The sequence below is a fragment of the Leguminivora glycinivorella genome, chromosome 8 (assembly GCF_023078275.1).
Source record: "Leguminivora glycinivorella isolate SPB_JAAS2020 chromosome 8, LegGlyc_1.1, whole genome shotgun sequence".
In the NCBI taxonomy this organism is placed as follows: Eukaryota; Metazoa; Arthropoda; class Insecta; order Lepidoptera; family Tortricidae; genus Leguminivora; species Leguminivora glycinivorella.
In genome coordinates this window covers 9179895-9200990 of record NC_062978.1, presented here as the reverse complement: position 1 = coordinate 9200990, position 21096 = coordinate 9179895, and the positions used below count along the sequence as shown (strand labels likewise).

At 39.6% G+C, this 21096-nt stretch overlaps 1 protein-coding gene across 3 annotated transcripts; it reads right to left on the bottom strand.

The window, feature by feature from the left end:
• Positions 1 to 2909: 2909 nt before the first annotated feature.
• Positions 2910 to 20710, bottom strand: LOC125228508. Of its 3 annotated transcripts, none has more exons than XM_048133100.1 (18): positions 20530 to 20710; positions 18690 to 18796; positions 18042 to 18138; positions 15317 to 15423; positions 14693 to 14879; positions 13805 to 13962; positions 11172 to 11293; positions 10961 to 11069; positions 10284 to 10454; positions 9244 to 9353; positions 8599 to 8695; positions 8273 to 8423; positions 7597 to 7709; positions 5333 to 5439; positions 5121 to 5247; positions 4353 to 4580; positions 3906 to 4055; positions 2910 to 3469 (listed from the first exon to the last, which is right to left on the bottom strand). In XM_048133100.1, exons 1-18 carry the CDS (start codon positions 20669 to 20671, stop codon positions 3119 to 3121), a joined length of 2634 nt encoding a protein of 877 aa, XP_047989057.1. In that variant the 5' UTR covers positions 20672 to 20710; the 3' UTR covers positions 2910 to 3118. The 3 variants fall into 3 exon arrangements, with proteins under 3 accessions (XP_047989057.1, XP_047989058.1, XP_047989059.1); XM_048133101.1 differs by having other exon boundaries at positions 20533 to 20710; XM_048133102.1 differs by lacking the exon at positions 18690 to 18796 and having other exon boundaries at positions 20533 to 20710.
• Between the last annotated feature and the right edge of the window lie 386 nt (positions 20711 to 21096).

Below are 21096 nucleotides of genomic sequence, written 5' to 3'. Positions count from 1 at the left end.
TGTCCCAAGGCTTTTTCCCATTCCGTTACCATTTTTCATTCATTTTGTATGGCGGAAATGGAAGACGGAATGGATGACGGAATGGAAGGTTTGAGAAATGTATGGAAATCTTGGGACATTTTTTTTCTCCTATCAGGATCGAAAGACCTCGCGATTCTGAGTATGATAAGCGTAAAAAAAACCCATGTTACAAAAAAAGTGGGGTGGATAACTATGAAAAAAATGGCCCAGGTGGGCGGCACTTTCAGCGGGGAGCGGGAGTGGCCATACTGTAAGATAGCAGGCCCCGTAGCCGAATGGCATTTCTGCGGCGTTCAACGTTGCAATCTATCTCTATCGCTCTTGCGTATCGGCGCGACAGAGCCAGACTGCATTTCTGCGGCGTTAGGCGTCTGACGGGCCTGGTACCTACTCTTTATTATAGTGATCCAACACTATCAACCAACCTGGAAGCTGTGTTCGCCGGCCGCAATTTGCCGAAGATATCCTGGACACCGCATTGCACACAGATATTGTAGACGTCTGGGCCGGCGGAGTGATATCTCCGGAGCTTAGGCGGCTTAGTTCAAACGATACTGTAGGGATTACTTCTCCTGAAAATGTTTAGTAGTGGGTAGTTTACATCTGCATGCTATTACACGACTGCCACGAACTCTGAAGACATGTCAGATATGTAATACATACAGTCACGTCAGATATGTAATAATAGTACCTCTATATTAAAGTCCGTGAGTGTCACAGGCCGGGAAAATGAGGATTTCTGGCCAAGTGGGAATACGAGGCTGGGAAACCATTTTCACGCCGAGGCATGTATACTTAATGTTTTATTCAAACATGCAATGAAATAAAAAAAAGTTCCAAAGGAGAATGGTACCTATTTTCTAAACGTTTTGGATTTTTGTGTTCGTAGCCGAATGCACAAACGCTCACGATAATATCTCTTTCGTAGCTATCTATCTCTATCGCTCGAGCGTATTGGCGCGACAGAGCCAGACTACATTTCTTCGGCGTTTCGGTGGCGTTTTGCGTCGCAGAAATGCCATTTGGCTACGGGGCCTGGTATTAAGTATAAGTATACAATATTCATAACAATCATACCGTATCGAGTTAACTTCGTAACATCATAGAGATGCAGACTCTTTATTTTCAGTTCGTGTGTAACAGCCTTTGCTCCCGATATTTTAGCCTGACAACGTGACAACCAACCTTTAAAAACAAAACCTGCATGTCAAACCAGCCAGCTGTATAAATGACAATGTTGTCAAAAAAAAATAAAAAGTTACTTTGTACGGCATAAGCCTGAAAAGTAATATTATGATATCTATTTTCAGACCTCTCGAGTTGTTGCGCCCAAAAAGCGACACTTCCGAGTTCATTATAAGGAACGTAAAGACAATTTCATTGCATGTTTGAGATAAAGTTTTTGAACATAAAGAGAACAATATGGTCCTATCGGCCTAGCCGACGTTACAATTGTTGACGCTACGCGATGATCGAAACGCAGTTGGGCTCTGTCGCAAATTCCAAAAAGCGATAGGGATAGCTAGCTAGGTACGATACGCTTACGAAACGGTAAGGGATTGTGACGTTGGCTAAGTGCATTACATCTATGATCTACTACTGTTGATGTGGGCAATAGTTTTCAAATTAAATAAAAAACCGGAAAATGCCATCCATTTTCAAGTTGTATGTTTAATTATTACTGATTATTTTCTTGAAGAAGGTTAAAAGATTATGAGACAAAAAAGTGAAATAAGGTATCTGAAGTTTGGATATTAATGGTAGAAACTCGAATAATTATACCTTGAACGCGACTCGGTTTCATTTTTTCCTTTTTTTGTTTTTTATAATTATGGGGTTTTTCTAAAATACAATAATTTTTATTTTTAGAGTAAACTTTGTTTACTCTATCAAGATTGTCAAATAAATATATCTGTCATCTGTCAGTCAGATCAGGAGTAGTTTTTTTTATTTGAAGCAAAAAGGCCATAATTATAACAATCTTTTGGTCCTGGATAGGAACAAAGAGGATCCAGTATACAAGGTGTATTTCAATAGCGGATTAGTAAAGGCAAAGAGCATTGAATCACTACGTTAGTAAAGGCAGCTATCATCCCGTGCTGCCACTCAAAAATGGTCTTAGCAGGGTCTTAGACCTACCTTCGATTTTTAATTTACGAAAATTGGCGTTTACAGATTTTGGAAAAAACATACGTGGAAAAAACATAGGTGCGAGAAAAAAAATTTAATTTTCACCACATCAACTGATAAAGGCTTACTTTGCTATTCGAAAACAGATAGCAAAATTGCATTTTATCCACAAGAGTGCAAAGTAGTTTCATACAAATTTTAACTTGATATCTTGAGCTGGCTGGTAGAAATTACCTATAAATGTAGATTTTGAATTATAAATATTGAACAAATTGATAGATTTGATTTAGTTTGATTTTTTATAGTCAGTATTTTGTTCGTGTTGGTGTGGTGAATATTTTGTGTTTCACTCGGCGGCAAAGTTTGTTTAAATAACCTTCGTGCCTTGAAACTCTCGCAACGCTCAAGATTCCACTTTTTGGAATCTTTCGCTTTCTCGGGCTTCAATATTGGCACGTGCGGTTAAACAACAACTTTGCCCCCTTGTAAAACAAATAACTATTTTCACAAAATTTTTTTGTCGCCTATTGATCCCATTCCTATCAAGGATCAAAAGCTTGTATGGGACATCCACAAATCGAGAAAAACGTTTCCCATACAATTTCAGTAGGCACCCATAGGCATCCTACTTTACGTTATCCTTCACTGAAAACAACGATTTTTATTTGTTTCTTGCTACCACAAATATTTAATTAAAAAACGTATTTTAATCTTAAAAATAATTTATTTATTTAAAATATACACTTACATTAATTTTGACTCTACTTGTGGGACCATAATTTACAGTTTTAAACAACACGGACTCTACGTATTTACATTTTATGAAACGGACAAAAAGCGAAAACGACTGACTACACAGTTTTCAATTTTATAACTACACGAACGAAAATAAAATAATGTTATCGAAAAGGTCGCATTATGTCACTATGCTGCATCAAAACTGGGCTTGGTTTCTGTCTAATGTGTCTTAAATACGTGTCATGGAATCTGAGGCAGAATCTGAATCCAGAGTAGACAAGGTATCCTTATTACACAAATTCAAGCTTCTTTCAAGGTCTGCTGCATCCAGATCAGTCATATCAATATTGCACGCTTGTAAGGAATCTGAGGTTACGGTCCCGGTGTCTTTGGTGGGGTTACGATATCGCTGTTGCAGCAGTGTTAGATCCAGCGCAGGTGCAGTGTCCTTCTTGCACAGGTGTAAGGAGTCTGTGGTCAGGGTCTCGGCTTCCCTGAAGGGGTTTCTTGGGCGAGAGCCGGGGTTCGCGCTGGCCCAGGTCCGAAGGAGCTCGCGCTCGAGCTGCGCGCGCTTGCGGTCCTAAGAGACAAGGTGAAAGTAAATCAATTTGTTAGTACTGTGAATACTATGAATTCTACTGGTGAAAAATTAAAAACACTCCAGGGTACGTATCCGAAAGGCACAAAAAACGCTCACGAAACGAAACTCTTCTAGATATCTATCTCTATCGCTCTTGCGTATTGGCGCGACAGAGCCAGACTACCTTTCGCTGCGTTTCGTTTTCGTTTCGCGTCGCAGAAATGCCATTCGGCTACGGCACCTGGGCCCATAGACAATGGCCCAATGGCTCGTGCATTTCTGCCTCCTCGACACACGTGAGCGTACCCTCTGCGCACTCTAGAAGCTCCAAACGGGCTTCCTCACACGAAGCCCTTCCACCACAAGCGGACCAGGTGCTCGCGCTGATTAGACAGGTCCCAGCACTAGATACACTCGTCTCACCAGGGCCCCTCACCTGCTTGATGCGCACGAGGCTCTCGCGCTCCAGCTGCTGCGCCTGCGCGTGCACGACGCCCTCGAGCCGCAGCACGCGCTCGCGCTCGGTGCGCAGCGCGGACCACGTGCTGGCGCTGGTCAGATATGTCTTCGACATCAGATCTGACATCTGAAAACAGCAAAATAAACTTCTATAGAAATGAACAAAGTAACCTATTATAGTTACTAAAATTACATCAGGGTTTGAACGGGCGGTCTTCGGATTGAAAGCCTCATGCTCTTACCACTAAGCCACCTGTACACCAGGGTTTGCGCTTTCTAAAATAGGTATAAATTTCGTAAAAACTAGTGCCTACGCCAAATCTTGGGATTAGTTGTCAAAGCGGACCCCAGGCTCCCATGAGCCGTGGCACCAATGCCGGGATAACGCAAGGAGGATGATGATGAGTTAGTCTTATCAAATTACCTCGCTATCGCTATTACCCTCTCCGCAGGGCACCGAGGGGGTAGATTTAAAATTGTTGGCGGCGTCAGCGAGTTGCGCGGCGAGGTCGTGCTTGGCGCGCGTCACTCGCGCGAACAGCTCCGCGCAGCGCTCGTGACGCTCCAGCAGCAGAGCGCGCGTCATCGCTTCTGACGCCAGCGCCTCGCGCTCGCGCGTCAGACGCTCCACTTGCAGGCACAGATCGAAAACCTATCAAGTCATAGGTACTTAATAAGGACCAATAATAAGTACTTTCAGTCATCTCGGCCATCTCCAAACATCTCTATTTTTATTCTTATTTACCAAATACGTGTAGGCCACAGACACCATACGAATCATCAGGTGTCGTCGCCGAATGGCATTTCTGCGACGCGAAACGAAAACGAAACGCCGCGAAAGGTAGTCTGGCTCTGTCGCGCCAATACACACGAGCGATAGAGATAGATATCTACGAGCGTTTCGTTTCGTGAGCGTTTATGCCATTCGGCTAGTACCCTGGTCTAAGAAAGGCCGATCAAACTTACGAGTAATAAAAGCAACAAGCTCACATGGATTAAAACATTTAAAACAGTATCACATATGTACACTCAACGTTATTGACACTTTCAGCAGGATTGGACTATGGACTATAAGAATCATAAAAGGTAGCTCCAGTATGACACGGACACTAGGCGAATTTATTTCTAACAGTTACTGAAACATAACATGAACACGGTCGGTGTAAGTAGATACTGGTATAAAACTACTTACTTGACTTTCCATCACTGCATGAGGAATATCGACAGAGCAGGATTTGTAATCGTTAAAACTACGTAGCAGACATACTTCTGCCCGAAGAGTGGAGATCTGATTCTCATAATATGTCAAGTTTTCTTCCCTAGAATTACATAGCAGTATATTAATTTAGCGTTTAGGAAATGCAAATATAAAATTAAATTATTTATTTATAGGAAAATAATAACATTCTTTTCTTATTTCTCGTAAGTTCTTCTATTTTTTGATGCAAGTTTGCGATTGTTTGTTCTTCACTTTGCAACTTGTCAGCCACCCCTTTTTCAAGTCGATGGTGCTGAAATGACATGCGAGATGACACAGTATACTTAGGTAGTTGTATAGTTTACCTCGAAAATTGGTGAATATAATCAGCTATAAGGCATTTATAGATAGGTATATAGAGAAATAAGAACAATAAGGAATCGATCCACATAGCCCTACGAGGATTCCCGAAAAAAAAAATGGGTACTCGAATATACATTATAAACTCAAAACTCCAATCGAATATGAACCTCAAATCAGGATCTTATTTAAGTTGACATTCATATGTGAATGCCGAATGTGTGTGCCGAATGGCATATCTACAACGCGAAACGAAAACGAAACGCCGCGACAGGTAGTCTGGCTCTGTCGCGCCAATACGCAAGAGCGATAGAGATATAGCTACGAAAGAGATATTATCGTGAGCGTTTCGTGAGCGTTTGTGCCTTCGGCTACCCACACAGCTACCAATTAGGAAAAAAATATATGAAGGCATGGAAAGTCACATAAAAAGTTGTCGAAACTAATAATATAGATGGCGCTGCATTTGAATATCTTGACTGATAACTCTAATACTAAATTGAATATACTCTAAGGTAGAGCAGAGTCTAACTGGGGAAGTACCTACCTCCGCTTTACAAAAGACCGCGGTCAAATAGGACTAGACCTTACTCATTGTTGTGTTCCTGCCGGTGAGTAAGGCAGCCAGAACTCAACGAGGGTGCGGTATGCTGACGACGGGAGAACCTACGGAACTAATTAGGACAATAGATTGTCCTTTGAGTCGTCGGCACTCAGGCCCCTTCTAAGTACAGGTTTGTACAAGTTTCTAATGAGTCGAGTCGGCAACGCACATGTGCCACTCCTTGAGTGGCAGGCGTCCATAGGTTACAATGACCGCTTTCCATCAGGCGGTCCGTGTGCCTGTTTGCCACCTACGTGGTACAAGAAAAAAACTCTCGACGAATTCACCTTAAACATTAAAATCTATATCAAAATCGATTGATTCGTTCGGGAGCTACGATGCCACAGACAGACAGACATGTCAATAATACTCCGTCGTTTTTGCGTCGGTGGTTAAAAACAAGAAACCTCCTTTAAAACTATAATAAAACACAACTTTCTATGAAAATTGGTCAAGTGCGAGTCGGATTTCGACATTTCCATACAAAAAGGTCATGAGCGCCTGACGATATGTAATGGCAACGTACACTAAATTTGAGTTATAAGATTTTACGTATATTTTGAAAACTATAAGAGATAGAGCAGATAGACTTCAGATTTTAGTTGTCGGTGGCACAATTTTTTTGTTTTCGTATATATACACCTTTTTTTGGACCTATGTGGGCAATATTATGGTCAGTGAAGTTCTAAACGGTCTTAAGCGCCTCCTTTTTAGTACAAACTTAAGTCATTTTGCAAATGAAATTTTTTTTTAACAATTTCTAAAACAAAACGAAACAGAAATGAATTTCTTTATACCTGTCCAACGCGCTTACACAATTTAAGACGTTTAGTAACTACTTGCAGCGGCAGTGAGTGAAATTCGTAATTGGAGTTTTTTTCTCTTAAGTCCGACTTACGCTTGACTGTAGATTTCTAATAGGTTTTCCTGTAATCTACAGGTAGAGGGCTATCTCGTGTATTTTTTTGAAATTTTTTTTCTAAGTAGTTTCGGAGATAAGGGGGGGGAATTAATTTTTTGCTTATTTTCTTAAATTACTTCTAAATTACCAAAATAAAAAAATATAAAAAAAAATAAATTCCAGATGCTGATAAAATGCTCTTTCATTTGATATATAACACAATATAGTTTTAATAACTTTGATTTTTAATTTTCAATTTTACCCCCCAAAAGTGACCCCTGTGATTAAATTTCATTTAATTAAATTACATGTCCGTCTTTGGGCCACAGGTTTACATACGTGTGCCAAATTTCAAGTAAATCGGTGAAGTAGTTTCGGAGAAATCGGCTTTGACAGAGGGACAGACAGACACGCGAGTGATCCTATAAGGGTTCCGTTTTTCCTCTTTGAGGTACGGAACCCTAAAAAAAGAAACATTTTTCCTAGACAATAAAAATGGACTTTTCTTCCCTAGTAGCAGGGGAGAAAGTGGCATTTTCATTCCTCTTAGCGGTAAAGAAAAGCCTCCTTCCCGGATGGATGATGTCTAAATAATGATAATATACCATGACTTTCTTTCCCACGCGACTAAGCTCCAGGTTGATACTCATGCGGCCTAGTTCGTCCTTTGTTGCTTGCAGGTCATATAGGATGTCTAATTCGCCACATGAACATGGAACTATTGCAAAAAAAAACAAATTTAGTACCTAATAATTATTTTGACTAATAGAGTCGATATTCCTTTTTTTGTATGGTTAAAAAAGAAACAGAAAATGATAACCATTTTCAATGATCAATTTTTTTTAAGGGTCGATTCACGAAAGCTGGCACGAATGAAATGAACGAAACTTTGATTGTGTGAGTGACACCTGTATTGGTATACAGTCGTAACTGTCAAGAGCCACCATTTTATTGGTTAATCTGTCACACACATGCATATTTTCATTCATTCAAACATTCGTTCCATTCGTGCCAGCTATAATAACGGGCAGGCTATAGCTATACATACACCGGGCGTTCCTAAAACCAACGCCAAAACGAAGAGGGTGATTTAGAGAGGACGATTACTTAATTAGCTCGAAAACCAAGACATTAGCTTAATGTGATAGCTAATGAAATATCCTATCACCCCTTTTCGCTTTGGCGTTGGTTTTAGGGACATCGAATAAATCTCAAATTAATAATCAAGTAAACAATCACTTGTCTTTGAATATTCTATTGATTATAATCGAGTCAGGACACCTTTTCGAGGTAAGTATTCCAGACACTTCTTATGTTGTGCTTCAATTAAAGCCCGGGAACGTTCTTGCAATACATTATATTGGTCCTGTAGATCTTTCAAACGTTTCGCTGTCTCGTGGGCCTGCGTTTCAAATCCATCCTTTCTTTTTTCCTGTTAAAAAACGGATCGAGATGTTGTTAAGTCGCTCAAAATGTTATTTAATCGCACGATGCCAATATTGATACCCGAGCAATCGAAAGATTCGCACATTGAACCGAGAGCGTGGCGTAAAGTAAGTTTTTTTAAATTTCGCGTTTGTGTCACGCCCTCGCGAAGGATTTGTTACCTGATCCGCTAACTTCAACAGTAGAGTCGACAGCTGAGTTTCACGCTGCTCAGCTTCTTGCGTTAATACTGTGTTGCGTTCTTGAAGTTCTTTGACTCTGTAAATGTTTACTTAGTTTAACTTCCTAAAAGCAATTGAATGCACATCTCAACCACTATTAAAAAGCTCAGAGAACATTCAATCTAGAATTGGACAGGAAATTATAATTCATCAAAGAGGATCGAGTACATAGAGAGTTACTGTCAGATTCATCTCTCGATCAGCCCCTCTAGCAGCACAACTTGCCTTGTCGCGCGCGAGTCCATACTTGAAGTCGCGCTTGATGTATGGACTCGGGCGCGACAAGGCAAGTTGTGCAGTTTTGATAATTTAGCCCATATTAATAATTAGATAATTATGTCTTTATTACAAATATTCACATTAGCGCCATCTAGATGAGAGTCAACAACAGGTGTAGCACCATCTAGTCGACACACTTTTCAAAATGCATCTTGTGCTCGATAGTTCCATTAATATCCATTAAAATTTTAAAAAGTGTGAAAATCTCGAAAAGCAGGAGACTTTTACTAAACCTTAAAGTCGATTTTCTGGGCCAGTATAAGAGGCACGTTTTAATATGTATAAGATATATCATATTCTGCTTACTTGAACTGCAACGTATCGCGTTGCCGAGATAACACTTCAACAGTTACTTCATTTTTTAGCTCCGATTTGTTTAAATGAAGATCGTGGCTTGTCCCATGACAATTACTATGCTGTAAAAGAGAATTAAGGTACAGAGGGCCTATTTCGACTGGCGGGTAGGTACATAATTTCAACTAATCGAAATAATGTTCCATGTACTTGAGTGTCATATTTGTCCCCTGGACACGTGCCATGTGTGACCAGTGGACACTCAATTTAGTAATGTCAGCATTGTAAAACATGGAAATAAATTCAATTAGTCAAAATTTATTTTAAGTTAATTACCCACCAGTCAAAATTAAATCCAGTCAAGTTAAATTATTTTCATAGAAAATATTTTAACTTGTATTTTTAGTAGTAACACTACTATTATGTTATAAACATTAAATAAATGTCATATACAAAGAAAAAGTGACCAAGGCCTCCAGTGCGGAGTACGCTGGTTCGTTTCCAGCTCGGAACACTGGAGGCCTTGGTCACTTTTTCTTTGTATATGACATTTATTTAATGTTTACCTATACACTCATATAATTTCGTTAGATTATTCAAAATGAGTACACATAATGGATTTATAGTTCATCGCTCGGCGACAAACTATACATATAACTCGTTCGCGCTATCATGGCGTTTCTTTTATAGTTCATCGCTCGGCGACAAACTATACATATAACTCGTTCGCGCTATCATGGCGTGACGCCAAACGCCCCACGCAAGACACGAAAGTGCATTTTGTTCGTTTCTATGGTCGATAGCTCATCGTTTACTCGCCAATACCTGCAAGAGCCGTAGCGAATGGCATTTCTGCGACGCGAAACGAAAAAACGCCGCGAAAGGTATGGCTATAGCAAGAGCGATGAGCGTTTACCAGTTTGTGCCATTATTCGGCTACGAATGGCATTTCTACGACGCCAAACGCCGCAGAAATGCCTCAGGTCAAAATCGTGAGATAGCTTAATGAGCAGTATCACCCTCAGTTGAGTTTGAGTTAATGGCAGTATCACCGTTAGTTTAGGGGGAGTCGCCCACTTGGGGCGGCTCGTGGTGTTGCTGAGCTGCCGCTCGAGCTCGTTGCAGCGCGCGCGCGACGCCGACGCCCTCTCTTCCGTAACTAACAATATCTCTTTCAGTCTAGCGTTCGAAGCTCGCTCTCGGTGTAAATCCTCTAGGATTTTCTGCAGCAGAAATATACAATCTTAGAGAGACTTGTGAAATATGTGGGCTCCCATCCTCCCTTATTTACCCGACTACGGCAACGCAAAAGGAGGGTTATGATTCACCAATGTATGCAGATGTATGGTTCATCTGTTCCCTCATAATTTAATTTTAGCATCACCAATGGCAGATAAGGCAGATACACTTTAGGGCGATCTTCACTCCTCAACTAAGTAAATCGACGACTTGAAGAGACTGGTGGGAAGAAGAGCTGAGGATCGTGTAGGTACGGTGGCACGAAAAGCCTATTTTCAGCAGCGACTACTGGAGATGATGATGAAAAAATAATATTACGGAAACCAGGTCAAAATTATTTGATTTATTTATTTTAGGGACCAGTTGCATCAATCGAATTTGACAGACACATCATCGTCACGCAGCAGACGGTCCTATGAAACTTCCCATACAATAAAATTTAACAAACGCTTTAACGATGACAGACGGTTTGATGCAACCCTTACATTACCTTCTTTTCACCTGAGTCTTGCGTTAGCTTATTCCGCTTAAGTGTGGAAATCTCTCTTTGCAAGCGTTCTATTTTTTTTAACATGTTGTCGCGATCTGACCATGGCATTCTGAAGTATACAATTTAATTAGTTATTCATTGTCCACTAAACAGAATTCCGAAGCAACAAACTATTAAGTAGACGGAATACCAGAATATGCATGATACCTACTTAGCAACGTCTAAGCTATGAGTTAGTTTTGCTTCTAAAGTTTTAACCGTAGTTAAAACTAGCTCTCGTAACTTTGTTGTTTCTTCGTCCAATTCGGCGTTCTTAGTTTGCCACTCCACACACTGAAATATAAATCAATATAATGTAATAAACATTTTTGCCGCCACACTGAGGAGTCTAGCCAATTGCACATATCGAGGGTTTACTGGTGAAACCCGATAAATCGAGATGATTTTGTCCTTGAAATACATTTGAAATAACAACATTGTGGAAATTACATAGTTCGAATTTTAAAAACCAGTTTGCTCAACTTATCGAGTTTCACCAGTAAACCCTCGATATGTGCAAAGGTTTCCATATTCCCAAATAAGTAATACATAGATATACCTACTGTTATTAAATTATTATTTAACTTTCGATTGGTGTTTTCTATTGACGAATTCCATCTTGGCTAGTATCTGCTCGTAAAGGCTGTCTCTCTTAATTGTACGTATTAGTCAATAAGTATGAGGCAGAGATGTTAACTATTTGAAATAAAAGCATTTCAAATAGAAATACAAAATACTTATTTTGTATTTGGTATTTTAAATACTTTTATCGAAAACTATTTTGTATTTTATTTGAAATACTTTTTAGTACAAGTATTTTGCATTTTCTACCACTTCAAAATACAAAATGCTTTTTGTCACTTTTTGACGTAAGATAGATGGTACCGAGCGCGTATTATATTTTTTCTTTGTCTGCCTAAGTTATGTACTGACCGGGACAACACGTTCGGAAGCGCTTAATTTAATGTTTTACAAAAACACTTATTTTCAGTGCTGCCAACATAGTGGTTCCTATAATAATTAAGGTTCTTTCAATAAATAGTAAGCGATTTGTTGCAAGATCCCAAAGCACCCTGACCGTGAACATCGAAAAATCGGGGAAAATCCATACCGATTCGTATACCTAATGAATGACTGTAGGCATTTCTATTTAGTACAGCTGTAATGTATGCTTAATTAATATTACTATTATTTTTTTCATACGAGGGACGTTCAAAAAGTAATGACCATTCTCATGGTCATCATATGTTCCTGTATCTTGATTTAATTTTTCTTAACTTGTCCATGTAGCAGTTACTCATTAAAGTGAAATTGCATAATTCAAATTTTTACTACTTTCATTTGTTTTTCTTTGATATGTAAATAATTGACACAAGGTGGGGGATGAAAATTTTCAGTAAAATAAGAGCATGTTTTCATGAATATTTGACATGTCGTGAGTTCATTTCTGACATGAATATCAAAAATAATCATACTTTAAATTAAAGCTGGGTTTATCCTTTGTTAGTAACAGCAATAAAAAAAGTTCGTATAGATACATTTTCAAACGGTATGGTATCCAAAAAAAATCTAGGTGCTGTTTTGGGTCATGTTCACGATTTTACAGATTATCACGAAAATTGAGAATATAGATTGGAAACAAAATTACGTTAGTATAAAGAAGAACATACAATCATTTTAATATTAAAAAAAAAATATTAGTTACAATAAGAACATTTTAAACAAACAAATAATAATGTTTTTAACCTTCAAAATGACAGTCGACAGGGCCGAACCCTCAAATTGCCGAGGGTGCTGCTCAAGTTAGTGTATTTAAAGCTACTAGTGACATACCTAATATTGAAGGTAATATAAGGATCATTAATATTTTATACCCGACCTTTAAATAAAATTGTAATATAATCGCTACTCTGAAGTATAATGAAGTGAAGTGCTTACTGACATGGTATTTAGACTATCGTTAAGATTTTAATATTTAAAGGGGGCAAAAAATAATAATTGAAAAAAATAAATATGTAAATAAATAACAAAAGAGTTACTTTTAATAATAAAAATATAAGGATACTTACATTCTTATATTTTAATACTCATTATCATTACTTATTGAACGCCCCTCGTATTTCATACATATTGTAATATAACTCTTTCATTCGATTTTTGTAATATTAGGTAAAAGACATGGAGACAGTCCATTTTTGGCTTCACTTTTTAACGTGTTAATTTTATAGAGCCAGGTTTCTGGGCTCTCTGGTGATTCTGTGTTTTTATACACATCTATAAAATAAAAGTTTTACCTTATGTCAAAAGAGTATTTTATTTGAATAAAGGTATTTTGAAAATACCTATTTTGCATTTTGTATTTCAAATACCTTTTTGTAAAACTTTGAAATAGGTAAAAAACCAAAGTATTTGCATTTTGTGTTTAAATACATTGCACTACCTATTTTTTAACATCTCTGGTATGAGGATTGTAATTCGCCGTGAGAATTGACACTTTAAAATGTAGATTTTCAAGAGTACTTAAATGGATTTTCGGAGGAAAGAAACGACGTTGGAACCGGGGTTTCAATACCAGTCTGGTAAACCTTTAATACCTATAACAATGTTGAAAGGAATATGTGCAGAGCACTGACCAGAAATAGGTATATGACTTTTGTCAGAGGGCTGTTACTCTGATGTATGGTGACTGTTCTGAAATAGTTCTATAAATGAAATTCCGCAACATGGCGCGTAGCCATACCAGCCATATATTTCTGGTCAGGCTTTAATATGTAAGCCTCGAAGTTGTCTTTTTATTGTGCTTACTTCGCCTTCATATACAAGCGCCCTGTTCTCGTTACGCGGTACAGCACGTATAAATTTCAATAAGTCCATACGGCTCCTCATCAGCTCGGACCCCATGGCGAGGACGTCATCGCGTATGTCGCTGACCTGTGTAGACAGCTGCTGGAGTATCTTCGGCCCTGTTGAAGAGGGATGAAATTGGAACGAGCATTTAAGATTATTACCTACTACGCATATGTACCTAGCATATATTTATACACTGATGGAAATTCGATGGCGCTGCATCGAATGGCAGACCGCAGCATACTAAGCTTACCTAGAACTCCTTTAATGTCGTGGTGTTGCTTCGTGGTCGTAGTCGCGACACGCACTTCGCCGATGGGTCGCGCGTTCAGCAGGCCAGCTGGCGTAGCCCAATGGCAATCGTCGACGCCAGACACCGACAGAAATTCAGTCTACTAGCTCTGTCGCGCCAATATGCAAGAGGGATAAAGATAGCTGGCTACGAAACAGAATTATTATCGTGAGCGTTTGTGCATTTGGTTGCGTACCATACCTGTGGCGCGCTAACCTACGACGAACGGCAGACCGGCTTAGTGTACCAAGCTTACCTAGAACTCCCTTAATGTCGTGGTGCTGCTTCATCAGGTCGTGCGCCGGTCAGTATTTGTAACGGACACGACACGCACCTCGCCGCTGGGCTGCGCGTTCAGCATGCCAGCCAGACCCGTAGCGCGCAACCCTACATCGAACGGCAGACCGGCTTAGTTTACCAAGTTTACCTAGAACTCCTTTAAAGTCGCGGTGCTGTTTCGTGTTCGTGGTCGCGGTCTCATTCAGCATGCCAGACCTGTGTCGCTGTAGGTAACCTGCACCGGATGGCAGACCGGATTAGTGTACCAAGTTTACCTAGAACTCCCTTAATGTCGTGGTGCTGCTTCGTGTTCGTGGTCGCGGTCTCAGTCACGAACATCAGGTCGTGCGCCGGCCAGTCTGTGACAGACACGACGCGCACCTCGCCGACGGGCTGCGCGTCCGTCATGCCCGACCGTGTCGCCATCTCGCGCAGTTCGGCGTATCGATCAATGTATTCATTCTGTGGCAAAAATGTGATGTAACTTACATCACATTTTCATCATGTAAGGTGATGGACCCAATCATGGACAGTTTAAGGATTTGAGTTTTTTTGTCCATAATGGCATCAAAGCCACCATCACTATAGGGTACTTTATATTACTTAATTCAACTTGACGTATGATTTAACAAAAGTAAGTGACTTTTTTTTAATCCTTACGAACGTGGTCTAGTAGAAATATCTTTTTTAGTTGAAACCCCACACCATAAAGTAGTAGCGAAGCAAATATCATCCATATTTTTTACCTTATCTGTAAATTTTCACCAGATGATTATTGTACTTTTTTTACCACTTTGTCGATATGATTGACTTCTTGCATAGTTCTAGGACCGCACTTAATAATCACAGTGCAATGCTTTAATAGACAAACAGACATAAGAGTAGCTGACTGAAAATACCTGTTTTTGAATAAATTCCGTTCTAAATTTCATAAACTCTTGCCGTTTATCTTCAAGTCCCCCTTCTGATATGACAGGTTGAGGTAGTGCCGATGCTGTTTTTGAACCTATAACAAATTATAATGTGTATCAGTACAGTACAGTTGACTACAAAGAGATGTATCCATTTTTTCATCTTATTACAATGCAATGACGTGAAAAAGTTGATACATCTCTTTGTAGTCGACTGTACCATAACACGTATCATTGCTTAGAAGATATTTATGTAAGTAACTAAATTTTAGAAGGGTAAGTAAATATAATTAGAAAGTTAATTAAAAACAAATGATTATCTGAAATGTGGGTGAAACAACTTTTTGTTGTCTGTTATTGCCATAGTTACGGTCTCCTGAGTCACGCTGGTTTTATGCAAAAATATACTACCTAATAGAGGTGTGCGCCGACCGGCGTGGCGTACGCCGCCGGTCATTTTTGCCACGCCGACGCCGCCGATCATTTCACCGGCGTGAGATCGACGTGAAAATAATTCCTAACTTTTGGCTTGTTCTGTGTTATTAGACGTGTGTGCCGATTAAAAACTGATCAGCAACGGCGTTTGCCAAAAATCGGCGGGTGGCGGCGTGTTTCCGGCGCGAATTTGGCGTGACCTTGAATTGAACCTCGTAAGTCCCAGACCATTTTTTTCGATTTTGAATTTGGAACTTTCTTTCATATAAGAGTTCAAACTCGAATTTAATTTGTACCTACTTGTACAAGTACGCGGGGACTTAGGAGGTGTTTCTTATATAAAAATCATACGTATACTTTGATATAAACAGTGAGTTAAATAACACACGTAAATGAACACGGGATAGGAAAAAACACTGATTACCCTAATAATTATCCTTTGATAGCTCAAAATATTTTTTTATCATTGTTGGCTTTCATTAAATAATTTATTTTCTAAATTACCATGAATCTGCAAGGAAGATTCTTTATGAGGAGCTTTGGAATAAGCTGGTAAAGAGGCCTTAGAATCGGAGGAGCACTGCAACCCTATGAGGTACAAGACCTTACAGTCCAAAAAATCTGGAACTTCCTGGATTCAACGGGCATGAGTAAGGTTATTTAATCACAAAGAGCAGTCACAATAGATCACTGCTGGTCGGCGTGACGCGGAAAGGCCCACCATACCCCCCAATAATAATCGGAGGAACACACATCATCAGCACAACCACAGGGATTCCATTGTGCGCAGTCAATTGACGAGTGTCGAGAAAAAAAAAGAGGTTTACACACAACTATGGTGGAAACGAATGTCCGGCATATAGCTCTCGGCATACAAATTTGAGTTGGATCAGATAGTTAATCCAGAAAACTGATTTAGTTTTTTGCGTCGTGCAGCAATGTCAGCACCGGATCGGTAGTCCAAAGTAGCAACGAATGGTTACCGTGCTACCGCAGCCAGGCAGGGAAAGACCAAAAAAGAGATAAAAGATAAAAGGACGACCTCGATGCCTTTTCATAATGACTGGCGGGAGCGGACAGCTGTAATGAGTGGGGATGAAAAGGACAGGCCTTTGCCCAGCAGTGGGCCACATATAAACAAACTACATAAAAAACAAGATACCTACGATTAACTGAAGGTTGGCACTTGCCGATGGTTGTAACCACACAGAATTATAATGAAAAGCTTCAATTCCTGCAAAACCAGATCAGCAACGAAATTAAGATCACGCAAAGTGAAGCCAACCTGGGTAGTATACCTCTATGAGTAACTAGGACGGAAAAAACCATCGCGTCCCCTTCCAAACAATAGTTCTACACACAGATGGGCACATAGGTATTTTTCGAGGAGCCCTGAAATCTTGAATAATACGTGGTACTCAATGTAGTCATCCAGATGGAAAAATAGCTGAAGATGCAACAGGGAGAGTCTTGACTCTCCAGATCTGGTATTTTCGTAGGCGCTGTAACCATTTGGTTATAGTCAAGACGTAAGCCAAAGCAAAATCGCACACAGATCTCCCCGCATGCCCAGTTTTTTGCATGCCATTAAGAACTGAAGTCCCTCATCTGTCTTACTGCTGAATAACAAATATTTTATTCATAGTAAAGTTTATTGGGAAATTGTAACAAATATTGCATAAAAAAGTCCAAACATATATCCAAATAGTGCAAATACAAATACCAAGTTTGAGCAGTTTAGTAACCATCAAGGTCACGCCGTTTAATAATCGGCGGCGGCGGCGTGGCAAAAATGTCGGGATGGGGTTCATATCATTATCAAGTTAGTGACAAATTTCGAGTCAAAAACGAAATAATTTGCTATTAATATTGCTAAAATCTTCATTAGAACATGAAATTGTGTCACAGGACTCATGATAAAAAGTTTATTACATGTACTTTGTAACGCCGGTTATAGAAGTGCCGTTTTTTTAAATATTACATGTTTTTAATTATTACGCCGATCACGCCGATTACGCCGACGCCGCCGGTCATTTTTGGCCCGGACGCCGCCGCCGACGATTTAGCCACCGGCGCACACCTCTTACCTAAACTATGCAAACATGCATTTTTCTGGTGTTAACAAGCCCTTTATTTAATTTGCCACCGACAAAAATGGACTACATGCATGCTTGCATAATTTCAGTAGCATAATTTTGAATAAAACCAGCGTGACTCAGGGGACCGTAACCTTAGCAACAACAGACAAGAGAAAGTTGGTTTACCCATGTACACTTACCCAGCTTATTATTTTTTTTCAAGGTCTTAGTTTTCAAAATGCCAGAGGGTACAGTTTCTTTCGGGGCCATGATGTCTTCTGCTGAAGCCGAAGCAACCTATAAAATAAAATCAAGGTTTAATACCTGCCGAAATTGTTTAAGATTTGGTAGTCCATATTCAAGAACAATAGTCGTAGCAATAGTTGCGCAAATTTTACGTACACTCATATCAAGTAAAGTTTATCAGATCACTACTGTGTTGCCCTTGCCATTATGGCCCCGAAATAATCGCAAGGTTTTTATATTTGCAACGTGTAAATAAAGTGATAAGTCTAGTTTTATCATCAGGGCCGACCTTGACAAAACGTGGGGATATTATTATCTTAAACTTAATTAGCAAATATTTTTCCAGGCTTCTGTGTATGTTTTTTTGCCAAATTTTCCCGGCAGGACTTGGAGATCCGGGGATTTCTGGCACAAAACTAAATATATCTAAATTTTAACTAGTATCAACTATAGGTACAGTCACAATACTATTCGCTTAGCACCTTTCCATACAATGTTCTACGCAGGGGATCCACATTTTTCTGCAGCTGACATATGAGCTCTACATATGTCGACTTTATTATGTAGGTAGTAGCACAGGTAGTAAAACAAAACCAACGCACAGCTTGTACAGTGGAGCACGTGGGATCATCGTTATAAAACTTTCTTCTTGGCGCCGGCACGCTGTGGGAGCTAAACTTTTTCTTAACTTGTACCGCAACCGGAAGCCCTGTGTTATTTAACAGTATAGTATGGTATAACAGGCGAGACGACTAAAAAAAAGTAATTAGTCCGTCAGTTAGATTATCAAAGAATTTTGGACGCGTATTATTTCCTTGTAATCGTAAACGAAAAATCACGACGGTTGAAGATTCGCGTGACGTCACGCCTAGGTACAATTTTTACTTAGAAGTGACATCACAAGCCCCCACTCCGGAACTTTTATGGTTTATATCTTTGTATTTTTTAATTAATTAGAAAAAGCGAAAAATATGTGTTCAGTATTTTTGGACGATCTAATCTAACTGACGGACTAAACAGAATGCCATTTTTTATGTAGGTACCTAGTCGTCATCCCTATTATACTATGTATAGCTCTAGTTTCTTAGGATAACGGTGCCGTCGTATATAGCGCTCGTTTCTATACAAAATATTATGGATGCAGTATGGAGGTGGCCGCAGCGCTCAGAGCATAAAAATGATAGAAAAGGTGTTTGTGTGGTGAAAAATTTTGGTGGACATGCCGCCGGCGGACGTGTCGCAACTGTTACCTCATTGAGCAATTTGAGCATAAAGTCGCCGTCAATAGAACTTGTGAACAATGTAAACAAACCTTGTAGTCAAAATGTCTTTAATTTAAATTCGAACTCATCAGATACTGGCTAAATCCATGTGTTATTTAATCAATTTATATCACATTATGTTCCTCAACCTTTAAAGCAATAAAATTGTGCTAGAATATTGATATTTTATAGAATGGTTTGTTTACATTGTTGACAATTTCTATTGACGGCGATTTTACAGTTGTCGTTGTGACTCGTTGCCTCGCTGGTCGTTCGCATGTACGCAGACATACCGAGGGTTTACTGGTGAAACCCGATAAGACGAGATAATTTGCCCTTGAAATAACAACATTGTGAAAATGACACATAGTTTGAATTTCAAAAACCAGTTTGCTGGACTTGTCGGGTTTCACCATTAAACCCTCATTACTCGTAGAAATGATGCGCGTGTATTGCTCAATAGGAACGTCCATCTACAAGTGTGTGTATGCTTAGTACTGGGTTCAAGGACTAGCGACAGGCGTATTCAATACAAATCGCCCGGCAAGTCCGATCTCCTTCCTTCCTGTATCTGTGCCCCAGCGGCTATGTAACGACACTGCTATCCTAGGAAACCTGGCAGACAAGCATGGTCGCGCGATATATGATAAAATATCAGGCCGTCCCTATCGCACTTACGAATAGTCGCCTATTATACGCCTGAGCTTATTTAGTCCCTATCTAATTTAAAATGGTCTCGATTTAATTATCAATGTTCTTCAGTCTGGTCTAGCAAAATTAAAAGTAGGGAGGTAAAACATGTCACTATGACTTCCATTATACCTACACAGTAGGTACCTGTTGCTACCTAATACCTACTTCTTTTTTGGGGCCTTATGAGACTGTTCATATGTAAGTTAGTTTGCCACCGACGTGGTATAAAAAAATCCACCGTGGACCCTTTGTCTAAATCCGACCATTATTTCGAGGTCAAACTATGTTTACAGTACTTTCTGGTCATTTTAATTAATCAGTAATATAACAGCCAGCAACCGATCAGACGCCGCCTGACGGGAAGCAGTCATACCCGTAAAATTTGACGGTTTGCATAGGTATATTTTGACGACCTCCGTATCAACTAGTCTTCAAAATACGTCTAAACTACCTTTCAGGTTAAATATTACGTTCATTAGGTACTCACTACCTGTACTAATACTTCGTGGTGAAGGTTTCCGTTTGTCTGTCGTGCGCCACGGAGGTTGCTGGACATGATGGGGCGTACCTATCCTGCGTGTCGCAGGGATACTGATCGGGTTCTGGATGTGTTTCTCACAATGCGACATGATTACTCGTGTAATTTACAAAATTTTCATTATTTTATCACAAATTTACATTGTACTTAAACCTATGGTAGGTACTATGACAAATGACAATAGGTGACATTAGTTACGCTTATTATTTGGTGTAAATGAAAAAGGTGTTGTTAAGAAGGCAGAAACAGTCATGGAGCAGGCAAAATATTAACTTAATAAGAGTGAAACTAATAGCTAATTTAGCGGCAAGGTCTGTCTCCTCGTTACCCATTAGGCCAACATGTGAAGGTACCCACTGTATCACAACTTTTTTGTTAGCAGCTCGAATCTTACAGATGGTTTCCAGGATATGATAGGCTATCGGTAGACCTCGATTTCTCGAGGTTAACCGAGCCAGATGTAGCAATGCACTTTTAGAGTCAGATAAGATGACATAGTCACTGTAGTCTACTGAT

Coding starts and splice junctions, on each gene's coding strand:
- LOC125228508 (XM_048133100.1), bottom strand. CDS start 20,671: ATGTCGCATTGTGAGAAACACATCCAGAACCCGATCAGTATCCCTGCG. Junction 5,248..5,332: donor ACGAGAAATAAGAAAAGAAT/GTTATTATTTTC, acceptor ATGTAATTCTAG/GGAAGAAAACTTGACATATT. Junction 3,470..3,905: donor GCCTCGTGCGCATCAAGCAG/GTGAGGGGCCCT, acceptor CTTGTCTCTTAG/GACCGCAAGCGCGCGCAGCT.